The sequence below is a fragment of the Entelurus aequoreus genome, linkage group LG12 (genome assembly GCF_033978785.1).
Source record: "Entelurus aequoreus isolate RoL-2023_Sb linkage group LG12, RoL_Eaeq_v1.1, whole genome shotgun sequence".
Classification (NCBI taxonomy): domain Eukaryota; kingdom Metazoa; phylum Chordata; class Actinopteri; order Syngnathiformes; family Syngnathidae; genus Entelurus; species Entelurus aequoreus.
Window position 1 is genome coordinate 23,028,939 of NC_084742.1, and position 15,667 is coordinate 23,044,605.

Sequence of the window (15,667 nt, forward strand, 5' to 3'; positions counted from 1 at the left end):
CATTAAAAGACACAAAAAAGCTGAATTGGGCGTCCAAACACACAAAGCTAACACGCCATCGGATCACAACGAATCACAGACGAGCACTGCTATGATGTTCTTAGCTTTTTGCCACATTGCAGAATCAACCACTGCAGACTTGAAGAGACACGCAGGAAACAACAAAGCGCGTCATCCTCCTTCATTTTATTTGTTTACAAACACAAGGCTCAAACTTTGTGGCATCGCTACAACAACAACAAAAACATCCACATTACACTAAGCATGGATGCAGCGATAACTTTCACACTTTGAGAGAAAGAAAAATGGGGGACCCGACGGACAGGTGGGCACTAATGTACTGTGCCCTTCCTTCCTTTGAGCAACCCTGGAGGTTACCTTGGCAACCATGGACAATCGTCACCAGTCAAGTCATTTGTGGCTACACATTCATCGCCATCGTGGTCAATATTGCTAGCGTGGCAGCAGTGCAGTCAGCAGCAGCACATTTTACGAAGAAGTCCAAAAGGAGAACAAAAGTTGTCATATTTACAAATGTGGACCATTAGAAATATGGCCTGTTTTGGTATGGAGGTCAGCTTTTGTGATCAATAGGGGTGTAACAGTCTTTGGAGTCAGAATTGGATTGTTCGATTTCCCACACAATACACATTAAACGGGGATCAGTTGGTGTACGCCGTTGCGACGCACCTTCATTGAGTTTGACGTAGCACTTTATTCAATAACTTTACTAAAAATAAAATATTTCTTCACACTGTTCAAATATTGTACTTGTCTGCGTTGTTGTGCTTACCTAAAAAATAAACCAGCGTTGTTCAACTTGGACAGACAACGTCAAAACCCAACTGTGGTTATGGCGTGCCGTTACACCCCAAGTGTTCACAGCAACCATTAGAAGGAACGGTGTATAAAATAAGGCCTCACTGTGAGTTTTGAAGTACAGGTTTTTTTTAAGACGACAAGTTGTGTTCTACATTTCCAAAAATCCTGCAGCATCAACTACAACACAAACTATTTCTATGAAGAGTTTAATGACAGTCCAAACTATCTTCTTCCCTAAGCAGTGGCATCCAATAGCTCACCGGCCTTGTCACAACCAGTGCTTGCTTCTGGGTCGCTACTGCCTTCTTTCCCTTCCTGCTTCTCTTCCAGGATCTTGGAGCTGGGATCCTCGGCAAAATTGCTCTCACTGGTTTGAGGCTTGGCGTAGGCATTAGGGTGAGTTTTCATGTGGCCCTGTGGATGAGACCAACGGCAAAGTGGTTTAATTGACACTCATGTAACAGCGTGGTGAAGAATTGTCTTACCTTAAGTCCACTACGGCTGGCGTAGGCCTTCCCGCATTGGGAGCAGCTGTAGGGTTTATCCGGACGGGGGTGTTGAGAATGTGGCCCAGGTGCTGCAGCAGGGGGCTCTGGGATTTCTGAAGTCTCTTTCACTGGGTCTGCTGTGGATGTGTTCTTTTCTCCTCTTTGAATTTGGATGACATCTTGCACACCTGGGCTGTGTTGGACGTTGCCGTTAGCCTCCTGAGCATCACAGTCAGTCCCCGGGCTGGCAGTGGAGATGAGTGCAGGTATGGGATTTATTTTTGGCGCGGGGCTGTCAGCGTCATGTGTCTGTACGTCATGCTTGGAAACACATAAGGAAAGAGGGGTGTCTTCTTCATTAACTGCAGCTGAATGAGGGCTTGCCAAGGGGGCTTTGAGAGGGCTGCCAAGGTCAGCTTGGGGAGGCTCCTCTTGCGGGAATGTGGAGCCGTTCAGGGGACCACCACCGTCTAAGTTGTTGTCTTTCAAAACCAGGGAGTCCTCAGCTCCTGCTGAGTGGGGATTATTGGTCGGTGGTGGGCTGATGCTGGGTGTGGAACTCCCAGATTCTTCTGTCTTTACATCAGGAGCTGTCTTAGAAGCAGAAGATTTTGTAAGAGCCAGTGGTAGGAGTTGTCCAACTGTGGATGGTGAGTCATTTTTTGTGTCATCAAAGATTGCCTTCCCTGTTTCTGTACTGTCCTCTACTGGCATGTCTTCATCGGGTGGGATTTGCCCTCCGAGGTGCAGGCGGATGTGGTGCTGAAGAACTAAGGCGTTAGTAAACTTGCGTGGACACAACGGGCAGGAGTTTTGCGCTCGGGAGTTGGGTGGCCTTGCCCGATGAGTGGCTAGGTGCGCCCTGAGGCTGCCCTTGGTGGAGAAGGAGCGACCGCAGAGCTTACAAGGGAAGGGGCGCTCTCCCAGATGGGTAGCCTGGTGCAAGCGCAGGGCTCGAGGGCAGCTGAGGACACGCAGGCACACCCCGCACTGATTAGCAGCCTGCGCAGTGGGTAGAGATGAAGTCGCGGTGGTGGTGGTGGAGTTACTACCTGAGACCCCTTGGCCACTTGCTAGACCTCCTGTGTTTGGACTGAGGCCTAGAGCGGCTAACATTTCCCTGCGATAAGCGCTAGAGTTGGTGCTGTGGTCATGACCATTTGTGTCCCCCTTAGCCTCCAAAAAGGTGAGAGAAAAGTTGGAGGAAGACTGGGCAGATGAAGAAGACGATGCCCCTCCTTGTGGCTGCTTTTCAAGCTTCTGGACCAGCCGCTGCAGCTTGGAAGTGTCTGACGTCTGAGTGGAGGTGGCAGGAGAGGAGGACGGAGAAGTGGTGGATGGCTTAGGGAAGGGAGGGAAGGGAAAGGGAAGCTGATGTGGTGAAGTTAGGTGAGGGCTGGACGGGTGGCCCGATGGTCGCAGGAGGGCCAGATGGTGTGGGGAAGTACCTCCAGGGAAGAGAATTTTGGGAAGCTGAGCAAGCTGGGAATAGGAAGTGGCTGTGTGGAGTGCCGAGTGAGGAGGAGTGTTCTCGTCAAAGCGCTGCTGCTTTGCTCCTTTGTACTGACTTCCCATGGATGAAGAGGAAGAGGGCAGCACGGAACTCGGTGCACTGGCGGCAACTGAAGCTCGGTTCAGCTGCAGCAGGGAATGGGCAGTGGACAGCAGTGCCATGTCCACTGTTGGCGGCAGAGGGAGAGAGGAAGCAGAAGGCCGACTGGATGTACCAGAAAGGAATCCCAGAGCCATATTGTCTGTCACTCCGGGTATGCTGCCCTTCACTCCGTTAAAGGACTCGTCATCGTCTGCTCGCCTCTTCCTCCTCCTTTGGATGGTGCCGGAGGCAGAGCTGCTCTGTGTCTGCTCAGATAGTGCCGGGGGAAGAAGGGAAAGGGAAAGCTCAGGGTTCTGCTCCCGGTGTCGCAGAAAGTGAGCTTTAAGGTTTCCACGCGTGGTGAAGCGGCTGAGGCAGACGGGACACTGGTAGGGCCGCTCACCAGTGTGCGACCTCAGATGGATCTGCAGTGACGAGTCACTGCTCAGGACCTTCCCGCAAAAACGACATACGTGCTGCGGACGTCCCAACGCGGAACCTAGGGAGGAAGCCGGCGAGGCGAGGTCCTGGGAATGGCTGGTGGTGGGAACGGGAGGCGTGGTGAAGCTGATGCCATTAGCGCGGGCAAATAAGGAGGTGTTGGCGGACTTCTCATGGAGGTAGCGCAGTGGTAGCCCCAAAGACAAAGACAGGGGGTGAAGGGAGGCCACAGATGAGCTGGGCATGGTGGAGATAGATGAAGCGGGGGAAGTGGAGGACATTGGCGTTCGGCTGCCGTTTACCTGTGAGGCACCTTGCTTGGAGAGAGGCAGCTGTGAAAAGAGGGACGATGAAATGCCGGTTAAAAGCGACGGCGCTGTGGTGACAATTGTGGCAGTAGAGAGATGTGCTGGCGGAGACGAAGCCCCTCCACTGGGTTTCTGGTTGTTCTCAGTGCCGCTAGCTTGTGTGTTAGCATCCTGCCCAAACACTGCACCTCCAAGTCGCAGAACATGCCTGCAGATTTCCTCAGTGATCTGCATCTGGTGTATTTGCCGCTGCTGTAGAACCCGAAGCTCTTCCAAGAGCACAGCGAGGGTGGGAGGCACCTGTAACTGGTGACCTGGCAAGCTGGAGGCCTGGTGTTGACCCAGGCTGTCACTGTCACAGTGGGTGGGCACACATAGAGAGGACGAGGATGAGGTAGTGGTGGTGGCCGAACTGCCCATCATTGGGGAGGTCATGGTGGAGTGAGAATTCCCTTGGTGCGTCAGCATTTGAGGGCCAGAGGTCTTTCCCAAAGGGGGAGGCGAGTGAGTCTGAGAGGACAAGGAGGGGTGAGGAAAGTCGGGGGAGAGGGAGGAGTGCGTGTTTGGGAGGGAGGTGGCAAAGGGGGCAATGTGGTTGGGCCAGTGCGGAGGGGGGGAGCTCTCGTTGGGCAAGGAGGGCGCGTGGATCCCCCCGGGGGATGGGCGGGGGGCCAGGGGCGGCTGGCAGTCTTGGAGCGAAGTCGGGGATGATGCGGAAGATCCAGAGGAAGTGACTTCTGAGCCAAGTGAGGTGGATGGCGACTTCATGCCCATGTGCTCATCTGAAGTTGGACACAAAAACAAGGCAAGTGTTGAGCTCTTTTTTCTGACATGATGTAGGGAAGACCTCCTCCATGTCTCAGTCTGTGCTCTCCACAGCTAAACTCCTCACACAACAAATAAACACACCACCTTGTTGTCATGGCAACCCCTTTTTTGAGGACAATGGGCATCACCAGGGCAACCCATAACCACCCTTAACCCGCTCCCCCATCCCCTAGTGCAGTAGCGTCTTTCATCTCCCCATTTGCCCTCCCCCGCCCCCTACGTCACAGTGGAGGTGAAGGGTCAGGCCAAGCTGAGGGTCCTGGGCACTGTCCTCTCATTCCAATTGGTCAGTTAATCTGACCTCTGCCGCTCAGGGGTCAAATTCTTTCAGGATCTTGAGCGTGGAGTGAGAAAGAGCAAAAAGAGAGAAGTAAGCGGGGGTTGGGTGACTGAGCAGAGTGTGTGTGTGTGTGTGGAGGGGGGTGGGGGGGTCAACAATGGAGACACAAACTAGCTATTCCCTCCTGGAGAGGTTTAGTGATGGAATGAAAGACGAGACCTCCATGGAATTCCTTCTCACCCATTGATGGACTAACCTGGAGCTTCCATCTGAACGCATTATAGCATGGACACACCCCCCAGATCCCACCCCATGTAACTGTGTAGGACTTTACAGTCAATGGTAAGGTGCGGCGTGTATGTGTGTGTGTGTGTGTGGGGGGGGGGGGGGCGGGGGGGGGGCGTGGCATTAAACAGAAAAGCACTGAAGGGTGCAAGATTAATCTTTAGCAAAGACACTGCCTTGGGAACACCCCCCCCCCCTCCTCCTCCCAACACATGCACCTTATTGTCAGCTAATAGCAGAGACTCAGCAGCCTGTTGCTTCTTGTTTGTTGGTTCATTATCAAGACAATTCACTTCCTGGGGGCCCCTAGTCTGCAGGGGCCTGCGTGAGTCGGGAGCCAGGTGGCACGTACGAGACCTTTTAAACTTCTCTAAACAACCTTTAAAGTACACAATAATAATGACAATAAAAGTGGTTTCCTCACCGTGAGCTAGCACCCCCGGGCCCCCCGGATCGGCGTTAACGAGATGCTGGGGTCTCTTCTGCTTCCGGCGTGACATAATTCACGATAAGCGCGAGGGGGGCGCATCGGTTTAACTCTTTTTTTGTTGTTGTTGTTCTGTTCCTCAAACGCATCCAAGGAAGCAAATTTCCAAAAGTTGAAGAGAGAGAGAGAAGACTCCTGCAGGTCTTCACTGTGTAACAAGAGGCTGCAGAGTGGCTCAAAGTCTCCCTTAACACCCCCCCCCCCCAAAAGAAAAAAAAACTTGTCCCAATTTGAGCCGTCCTTCCCTCTCCCGTGCACACGCACACTCAAACCACGCACGCAAACACACACACACACACACACACACCACACGCACAGAACCCCTCCTTGTTCTTTAATATTTGCATTTCAATAGCGTGTAACTCCCTGCCACCCCCCACCCCACCACCCACTCGAGCTTATGTGCCTTTCTCCTACTTTAAATAAAACATTATAAAGCAAGAGGTGTGCATGTGAGAGTGTTACAACATAACAACAGGTGTCTTTACAGTATTGCATAGGAGTGCAACCGAGGTGTACTTTGGTGCTCAATAATAATATGTGGGTTTAAAAAATATCAAAGATGCATATATTCTTGTAAAATACTTACATTAGAGAGTAGTGTGTGCACATGCATGTGTTGCGGTGCACCCCCCTCCAGTGCAGTCTATTTAAAAGGCAGCAAATAGATGGCTATCTGTGACAATTGGCGTGTTGGACACAGTTGACTGAGATCCCCCTCCCCTCCCCATGGATATACTAGTGCATTGCACAAAGTCCCCCTTTCAGCCCCACCTGCCTCCACTCTGTACAACCAACGGTGGGGGGCTCTTTACTCCACCTAGAAATTGGATACTTTCAATAAAGTTTTTTTTTAAAATAAGCTTGTTTTGACTGTTCACTTGTTCCATTGGCAAATCAATAGGGGTGGCCAATGCTGCAAATGTTGGTATCAATTCGACACAAGGAAAGATTGGGGTCAGTGTTACCGATACTTTTCATTTGGAGGAAGTTCAAGCTCATTGAACGCGACGGAGCAAAATAAAGGAGTCGAAAAATAAATAATGGCACTCATAAAATCCTTTGTCTATTCGTCTTCCTAGCCCTCTTTTGTTTAAGGACTAATTATTCCCAGAGTTTGTCCTATACTCTATCAACTACTGTATGTAACATTATGAACAACCCAACAACACAAACACAGATATTTTTGAAAACAATTACAAAAGAACACTGAAAAATAATGTTCTCATCACCGCAGTATTGACTTCATACCGATACCGTTACTACCCTGCCACTGATACTATTGATGTGTGTATCGATCCGCCCAGCCCTTGTACACCATAGACATTAAACATCTTATAAGTAGACGCAGCATCGAGCGCTATACTGCCTACTGGCGCTGATGAGACGCGGGCCGCCATCTAGGAGTGGTGACCCGCTCCACTCAGTGCAATTAATTTGGCAGGAGCAATGAACTGTCACAGCATTTAATTCATCTTACCTCACTGAATACCACTGATTTTCGCGCGTTTTTTGTCATATGTGTAGCTATGATAAAGGACACATGTTTTGGCGTGTTTTATTATTCATAGTTTGCTTAACAGTAATAGAATATTCTTATATGCTATAAGTGACCAGACGTCCGAGATCAAAACTGGGAATATAATCCCAGAAAAGGCGGACAAAAACGGTCAGCTACTTTTAAATTCAAGAAACAATATGATTAGGTTATATATACATGCGTATATCCTACATAAACAATGTATGAATACATTAGATATCTATATATCTTAGGGACCTATAGACTGTATTTCTGTTGCTGCAGCAGCAGAGATTTTATTCTGTCTTGACACTTTGTATTGATATTTTGTATTACATTCTTCCCTTAAATGATAATGTTTACAGTGATTGTTTTATATGTATTTTTTTATGTATGTCGCTTTGGATAAAAGCGTCTGCCAAATACTTAAACATAAACATATATAAACACCTGAAAGTCTTTATATCAGCTAAAACCACCAATCTGTTTCAATGGATTCAGAATAAAACCAAATTCTGTTTTACCCAACAATGTTAGTATTTTAATATTGTTACTTGAAGACTTATTCCTAGTTACAATTATCCATCCATCCATCCATCCTTTTTCTATCGCTTGTCCCTTTTGGTGTCGCGGGGGGGGGGGGCTGGAGCCTATCTCAGCTGCATTCGGGCGGAAGGCGGGGTACATCCTAGACAAGTCGCCATCTCATCACAGGGCCAACACAGGTAGACAGACAACATTCACACTCACTTTCACACACCAGGGCCAATTTAGTGTTGCCAATCATGAATCAACCTATCCCCAGGTGCATGTTTTTGGCGGTGGGAGGAAGCCGGAGTACCCGGAGGGAACCCACGCAGTCACGGGGAGTACATGCAAACTCCGCACAGAAAGATCCCGAGCTCGGGATTGAACTCAGGACTACTCAGGACCTTTGTATTGTGAGGCACATGCACTAACCCCTGTGTTACAATTATACTGTTAAGACAGTATTGTCTTATACTTTGCCTAAAATGAGAATGCATCATAATCTGTGGCGGCTGGTGAATTTTGTTTTAGGTGGGGCTGAAAGTTTGTAAACCAAACCCCTGTAGGGGGGTCATCCTCCCCCAGCAGATTTCTTTGTGATTTTCACATACAAATGAAGCATTCTGGTGCATTCTGACAAAATAATGAAGACAAAATACAACATTTCATAGGTTTGCAGAGAACTATATACAATATGCACACTGAAGGCATGATGCCACCATAGGTTTGCAGAGAACTATAATAATATAGTAATATTCTTTTCACAAAATACAACCAATAGTAATCCCACGATTCCTATTTTCAACAGTCCGCTCATTTGAGCAGGAAAACTCTGAACACGAGCCCGGCATCTTTGTTTTCTACCTGTCAACTGTCAGTTTAGGCTGCTCGCCGGCTCCTCATCACCACTTCAAGATGGCGGCCGAATTTCTCGCGTCACAGCAGCCAATGCTGCGTCTACTTATAAGATGTCTATGTTGTACACTGTCCATACCAATAAGAGAAGAGAGTTTCAAACTCCACTCGGAAAATTACTAATTTGAACTGCCACTCTTTTTATAAGCCGATAATTAATTCAACTTTCAAGCGAACTATGTAAACATAATAATACAAAAAAAGGACAACTGGCAAATTGCTTGCCTTGATTGATCACGTGTTCTCTTGACCAATTAGATCCCAGTATTGTCGGTGACGTCTCTTTCTCCAGCTGACAGCCATTCTCAAGGTAAATTGAAATGTAAATAGTTTTTTGTTGTTGTAAAGTTAAGTTACGACTGCAGGTGGGTGTTATGGTGGGTTATATTTCACGGTAAGGTTTCAGTTATTTTTTCGAGAAAAGTAAAGTTTTAGCAGCTAAAGTGAGAGAGAACTGGTCGAAGATAGCTGTTAGCATGTTGCTATAGCTGCTTGCTAGGAAACCATAGCTAACGTTCACATAATTCTGGTTATTTGCTATCTTAAAGAAAACAACAACGTTTTAATTATTAAATCATTGTGTTTTTCTACTTGGCTTTTAAATCCTTATGTCGTTTGACTATTTGCTTATGAGTATCTATGCTACTACAGTCATTAAAATTATTAGTTATTGAAACACTTTCCAGTGTTTAGTGAGTCAATGTAAATTATGTTCATCCATCCATCCATTTTCTACCGCTTATTCCCTTCGGGGTCGCGGGGGGCGCTGGAGCCTATCTCAGCTGAAAATATCCACAGTGTTAAAATGTGTGTTATTGATTGATAAACACAGCCTTAACGTCATTCATCGTGTGACTTTTTCGTCTTTTCCCTGTCTGTAGTATGTCTCTCTGTGACGACACCCTCCTGTGCAACTTCGCCAAGTGTCGGGTCAAGTTGACCACCTTTGCCTGGGTCACGGCCTGTTCGCACGTGTTCTGCGATCAGCATGGGTCCCGTGAATTTAACCATGCTCCAACCATCTGTCCGGCCTGCTCGTCCACTCTGTCTAAAAAAATTGACATTTTAAGGACAGAGCTGTCGCCGTCCGAGCATTACAAGGCCATGGTGCTGTGTGGTCTGCGCCCAGACATAGTTCTGGACATCACTTCCCGAGCTCTGGCCTTCTGGAACTACCAGGTTGAGTTTGAGTAAACCCTCTGTGAGTCCATCCCTGCTAAATACCAAGTGTACTTTTCCCTGCGTCCCCTGGATGCAGGTCCATCAGGAGCGCATGTATCAGGAATACAGTGCGACTCGTGTTGAAAAGCAGCTGCTACAGATGGAAAATGTTCTGACCCAGCAGAACCAGACCAAGCAGCTAGAGCTGTCAGCCATGAAAGCGGAAATTGCCTACTTGAAGAAGGGAGTTAAACTTGGTATTTTTCTACCATATTAACTGGGTGATAAAATGACTTCTTGAATTGTAAAAGGATGTGTGCACGTGTAGATGTTGGAGGACTACAAGAGGAAGAACGTCGATGTGTCTGAGCGGCTGATGGAGAAGAGCAGGCAGTACCAGAAGCTTCAGGGCATGTATGAACAGCTGAGGATGCGCACCATGGTGTTGGACAGTGGCCAGTCCCCGCGTCAGCTGACATACCACAATGTCAATACTGGTAGGACAAACTTCACTAAGTTACTGAGAAGTATATAAGCTACTGAGAAGTATATTAGTCCTTCAATAAGACTTCAGAGTGGAATAATCTTTCCTATGCAATAGATTATTAATTACCAGGGTTCTAACGGTACACCGCTTCAGTCATACTTGCCAACCCTCCTGCTTCCCCAGGAAAAAAACATATTTTGTCATTCCCGTTTCCGTGTCCTAAAAAAAAAAAAATCAGAAATCCTCTCTGATATTGCTGGAGCAGCACAGCTTCCAGTCCTCTATGCAACACATCCTCCCGGTATGGGTTTGGTACATACTTTTTTTAGGCGACACTTTAGTTCATTTAGGGTACAGTAAGGAAAGAAAATGCATAGCAAAAAACTGCTTAGCTGTTGTGTAAACAGCTTAAACCTAACATGTAATTGTGCAATGAATACAAGACCTTTTTTTTTTTTTTTTTTTAAATGTATCCATTTAGAAAAGTGCAACAAAGCAGACAAGTGCAACAGTAACAGTTTGAATAATGATTGTTTTTCAAAAATTATAGTTTTTTTCCTGCTTAGTGGTCTTGTGGTTAGCGTGTCCGCCCTGAGATTGGTAGGTCGTGAGTTCAAACCCCGGCTGAGTCATATCAAAGACTATAAAAATGGGACCGTTACCTCCCTGCTTGGCACTCAGCATCAAGGGTTGGAATTGGGGGTTAAATCACCAAAATGATTCCCGAGCACGGCCACCGCTGATGCTCACTGCTCCCCTCACCTCCCAGGGGGTTGAACAAGGGGATGGGTCAAATGCAGAGGGTAATTTCACCACACCTATTGTGTGTGTGACTATCAGTGATACTTTAACTTTTTAAACTTTTTTTTATTGGCTGAAGTGCAGCTGCAAATAAACTACGTTTCTTACAAGTATCATCCCTAGAGGACGAGGAAAAGCTTAACATGCTACACTACACACTGTACGAGGATATGCTAACTGCAAACCGCCATTGAGGAACACCGTGCTCTGCATTTTGCCATACTTTTCAGTGAATTTGCACTAAAGCACTCAAAAGACTTCTTTTTTGGACTGAAATGGGCAAATTGAGACTCAGTGTACCGTATTTTTCGGACTATAAGTCGCTCCGGAGTATAAGTCGCACCGGCCGAAAATGCACAATAAAGAAGGAAAAAAACATATATAAGTCGCACTGGAGTATAAGTCGCATTTCTTGGGGAAATTTATTTGATAAAAACCAACACCAAGAATAGACATTTGAAAGGCAATTTAAAATAAAAAAAGAATAGTGAACAGGCTGAATAAGTGTATGTTATATGATGCATAAATAACCAACTGAGAAGGTGCCTGGTATGTTAACGTAACATATTATGGTAAGAGTCATTCAAATAACTATAACATATAGAACATGCTATACGTTTACCAAACAATCTGTCACTCCTATTCGCTAAATCCGATGAAATCTTATACGTCTAGTCTCTTACGTGAATGAGCTAAATAATGTTATTTGATATTTTACGGTAATGTGTTAATAATTTCACACATAAGTCGCTCCTGAGTATAAGTCGCACCCCCGGCCAAACTATGAAAAAAACTGCGACTTGTAGTGCGAAAAATACGGTACTTAGTTCCTTAGTGCGCAAATGTTGTCAGAGTATTGCTGTCCCAAATAGACTTCGGTCCATGCACACCTGCTGGAAGTGTATTTACTCTTCTTCTGCCCTTTTTATTGTGGTATAACCTTCTCATTCTGCAATGTAGCAAATATGGCAAGTACAGTATTGAGTGTGGTAAGTGTCCAACACTGCATACTCACCATTTTGACAGTCGAGTGTACAACATCTGGCCATTTTATCCTACTTCGTAATGTGAACTACCTATGAGCTCAAAGTGCTAACTGTAAATATGGAACCGTTGCACTGTATTTGTTTACCGAGTGGACACCTGACAGGAGGCGCACATCCTTTCCCTCACTCAATGTGTAGCCTACCTTGTGGGAAAATGGTATGTCTCTGTACCGTACTAAAGGTGCTTTACCGGAAAAGAACAAAAACGAATCCACCTATTGTTAATAACTTAAAATGTAACGTGTTGCTTACAAAAAAGTTGCATAACAATGACTGTGTTTTGGCAGAAAGTGGGAATTTTCCTTAATTTCCCCCACAGGATTAGAAAAGTATGTTATCTATTTATACAGTTGCCCTGAAAAATTATATTTATTTGCAAAGTTCATGCTGTGATTGGCAGTAAACTAACAAATCATATGTAATATGACAAAAATAAATATCGTTTTTTTTATTGAAGGTTTTACATTTTGAATAAAAATGGTCTATCTACACAGCTGTAGATGTTTCGTCCCAAAGAGGTTGCCACCTCTTGTACAGCTGCTACAGTAATTACAACTTAAGTCCCTGTAACAATGGCGTTCTACCATCACATTGCCATGTGTCTGTCGCCTAGGGGTGGCCAGCCACCAGACTCCCGAAAGGAACCCCCACTTCTTGCCATGTCTGGATTCTGACAGACGCAGAAACTTCTTCCAGCTTTGCTCCCCTGTTCACAACAAAGACCGAGCAGTCATGAAGAACTGAAGACAGCAGGGGAGACATCCGTTTGAAAGTAGACTTTGTTCAAGACTTGTTCTTCTGGAAGCGTTTCGTGGAGTTTAGTGCCCTGTCAGTTTGTATTCTGTGTCCCCAAGACAGAAAAAAGGGTTAGTAGGAGTCTTAACCTTGTAAAAAAAACCAAAAAAAAACTTCTCTTGTTTGTCACTGAATTTTCTTTCAGAAAGCGGTAGTAAAGTGACAGTGAACTTTATTGTGTTTGTGTGATAGAATCTTGAGTATAGCAGAAACTTTCTGCGGCATATAATATCTAATATTTAGTTTATATGATGTAATATTTATTTCACAGAGGCCTGATAAAAAAAGATGCTGGTAAAAAAAAGGACATCGGGCTGCACTCTTGATATTCCTGAATTAATAAAATACCATAAAAATGTATCTTAAAAATAAAATAAAAAACCCGGGTGATTATTTGGCTGCAGCTATCGGTTATTTTAGTAATCTAGTATCAATTAATTTGTTTGATTAATCGCACACTTCATATTCTACGATAAATGTGTATTTTAGGGAAAATAAACACATTTTTTGCTTGCTGTGATTTTCATTCTTTTTTTTCATAATAAATGCACATTAACAACATTGAAATTATAGTTTAAACATGTGTACATTAATAAACATTGTTTAAAAAATGAAGCCATCAGATCACACATTACCGCTCGTGTGCTACTATGGCAGCAGTGCGGAAATTATATCCGCTAATTAAAAGTTCTAGGCATTTTATGCAGTCCAGATTTGATCAGAAATTATTAATTACAATCATACGATTATTCGAAGCAACAGAGCTTAAACAAAAGTTTTTTTCTAATGGAATTAACCGATTTAATGTTGCTAACCTAGTGATTATACATAATAAAAAGGAAAAAAATTTTTTTTCATACTTTGAATATTTGCCTTTAAATTAGACTTGCTCCACTTATGTAGTATTTCTAACAGGGGGCTCACTGGCCAAACAATCGCAGATGGCTCCACTGGCTAACTTGTGATTTTACCCTTAGACCTCAGCCTTCTTGTGTCAGATGACATTCAAAATAAACAGGATTCCTGAAAGATAGAGTGAAAACTTCAAACAGAAATAATATAAAGGGGGAGGGAGGCACTTTTTTTGATTGATTGATTGAAACTTTAATTAGTAGGTTGCACAGTGAAGTACATATTCCATACAATTGACCACTAAATGGTAACACCCGAATAAGTTTTTCAACTTGTTTAAGTCGGGGTCTTCTTAAATTGATTCATGATACAGATATATACTATCAAATACTATCAAATATATACTAACATCATAATACAGTCATCACACAAGATAATCATCAGAGTACATACATTGAATTATTTACATTATTTACAATCCGGGGTGTGGGATATGGAGGGGGGTAGGGTTAGTTGGTATCAACACTTCAGACATCAACAATCAGCATCAACATATGCATCATCAGAGAAATGGTTATTGAAACAGTGTAGGACTGACTTGGTAGGATATATATAGCAAGTAGTGGACATAGAGATCAGAAAGTATAAGAAAAAGTGACTACATTTGATTGTTTGATTGTTTACATTTGATTATTTATAGTCCGAAGAGGTATTATGTGGAAGGGAGGGTGTTAGTTTAGGGTTGTAGTTGCCTGGAGATGTTCTTTTAGTGCGGTTTTGAAGGAGGATAAAGATGCCCTTTCTTTTACACCTGTTGGGAGTGCATTCCATATTGATGTGGCTTAGAAAGAGAATGAGTTAAGACCTTTGCTGACCAGAGAGGAGATTTTATAGAGAAATCTCGTTCGTTGGTTGACCTTTTTGATTACCTTGGTTGCCATTTTATCACAGGAAAGATTAGCCTCTAGAATGGAGCCTAGGTAGGTGACCTCCTCCTTCCTTGTGATAACAATGTCACCCACTTTTATAGTGAAGTCATTGACTTTTTTAAGGTTGACGTGGGACCCAAATAGGATGGATTCCGTTTTACCCAAGTGTATTGATAGCTTGTTGTCAGCGAGCCAGGTGCAAATTCTGCAGAGTTCAGCACTGAGGATTTTCTCCACCTGTGACTTGTCCTTGCCGGATACCAGCAGGGCCGAGTCATCCGCAAACAAAAACAATTCACAGTCGCATGCTGATGACATGTCGTTTATGTATATTAGGAACAGTACAGGCCCTAATATACTGCCTTGGGGGACTCCACAGCTTACCGAGAGGGGGGGCACGGTGCCATTCACCGCTACCACCTGTTTCCTCCCCTCCAAGTAAGATTGCATCCAGTTCGATGAGGTTTTATCAAATCCGATTGCTCTGAGTACTTGGCCTTGTGAAATTGAAAGGTTTATTATGTGCGTGATGATTGGGGCAATGATGGAGGCAGCTAGACTCCCTGAGGAATCTTTGACACATTTTGTGCACAAGATGCTAAAACTAATCCAAGTCATTATATGCTTATCTATCTTAAAACATTCACATTCTAACGTTGTGTTATATGTGACAAAGCAAATTAATATATGTAATAACCATAGACAACTTATAAGTAGACGCAGCATTGGCTGCTGTAACGCGAGAAATTCGGCCGCCATTTTGAAGTGGTGATGAGGGGCCGGCGAGCAGCCTAAACTGACAGTTGACAGGTAGAAAACAAAGATGCCGGGCTGGTGTTCAGCGTTTTCCTGCTCAAATGAGCGGACTGTTGAAAATAGGAATCGGGGGATTACTATTCACAAGTAAGATTTAACATTAACATACTATTGGTTGTATTTTGTGAAAAGAATATTACTATATTATTATAGTTCTCTGCAAACCTATGGTGGCATCATGCCTTCAGTGTGTATATTATATATAGTTCTCTGCAAACCTATGAAATTTTGTCATTATTTTGTCAGAATGCACCACAATGCTTCATTTGTATGTGAAAATCACAA

At 44.6% G+C, this 15,667-nt stretch overlaps 2 protein-coding genes across 5 annotated transcripts; one reads left to right on the top strand and one right to left on the bottom strand.

Moving 5' to 3' along the window:
* Positions 1-179: 179 nt before the first annotated feature.
* Positions 180-5,714, bottom strand: si:ch211-212k18.5 (sal-like protein 1). Its single transcript, XM_062066866.1, has 3 exons — positions 5,471-5,714; positions 1,308-4,435; positions 180-1,236 (listed from the first exon to the last, which is right to left on the bottom strand). The coding sequence occupies exons 1-3, from the start codon at positions 5,544-5,546 to the stop codon at positions 1,057-1,059; spliced, it is 3,384 nt and encodes a 1,127-aa protein (XP_061922850.1). The 5' UTR covers positions 5,547-5,714; the 3' UTR covers positions 180-1,056.
* A 2,927-nt stretch (positions 5,715-8,641) lies between these two features.
* LOC133662742 (E3 ubiquitin-protein ligase CCNB1IP1) lies at positions 8,642-13,300 on the top strand. 4 transcript variants are annotated; one of them, XM_062066868.1, is made up of 5 exons: positions 8,642-8,805; positions 9,377-9,674; positions 9,754-9,898; positions 9,983-10,153; positions 12,604-13,300. In XM_062066868.1, exons 2-5 carry the CDS (start codon positions 9,378-9,380, stop codon positions 12,732-12,734), a joined length of 744 nt encoding a protein of 247 aa, XP_061922852.1. In that variant the 5' UTR covers positions 8,642-8,805; position 9,377; the 3' UTR covers positions 12,735-13,300. The 4 variants fall into 4 exon arrangements, with proteins under 4 accessions (XP_061922852.1, XP_061922855.1, XP_061922853.1 ...); XM_062066871.1 differs by having other exon boundaries at positions 8,650-8,817; XM_062066869.1 differs by lacking the exon at positions 8,642-8,805 and adding an exon at positions 8,808-8,872.
* Positions 13,301-15,667: the final 2,367 nt, after the last annotated feature.

What these genes read in the sequence shown, in the direction of transcription:
- si:ch211-212k18.5 (XM_062066866.1), bottom strand. Translation starts at nt 5,546, where the DNA reads ATGTCACGCCGGAAGCAGAAGAGACCCCAGCATCTCGTTAACGCCGAT. An exon ending in CCCGGGGGTGCTAGCTCACG is followed by an intron (nt 4,436 to 5,470) that starts GTGAGGAAACCA and finishes GTCCAACTTCAG; the next exon opens with ATGAGCACATGGGCATGAAG. An exon ending in CCAGCCGTAGTGGACTTAAG is followed by an intron (nt 1,237 to 1,307) that starts GTAAGACAATTC and finishes TCTCATCCACAG; the next exon opens with GGCCACATGAAAACTCACCC.
- LOC133662742 (XM_062066867.1), top strand. Translation starts at nt 8,870, where the DNA reads ATGGTGGGTTATATTTCACG. An exon ending in ATGGTGGGTTATATTTCACG is followed by an intron (nt 8,890 to 9,376) that starts GTAAGGTTTCAG and finishes CCCTGTCTGTAG; the next exon opens with TATGTCTCTCTGTGACGACA. An exon ending in GGAAATTGCCTACTTGAAGA is followed by an intron (nt 9,899 to 9,982) that starts AGGGAGTTAAAC and finishes GTGTGCACGTGT; the next exon opens with AGATGTTGGAGGACTACAAG.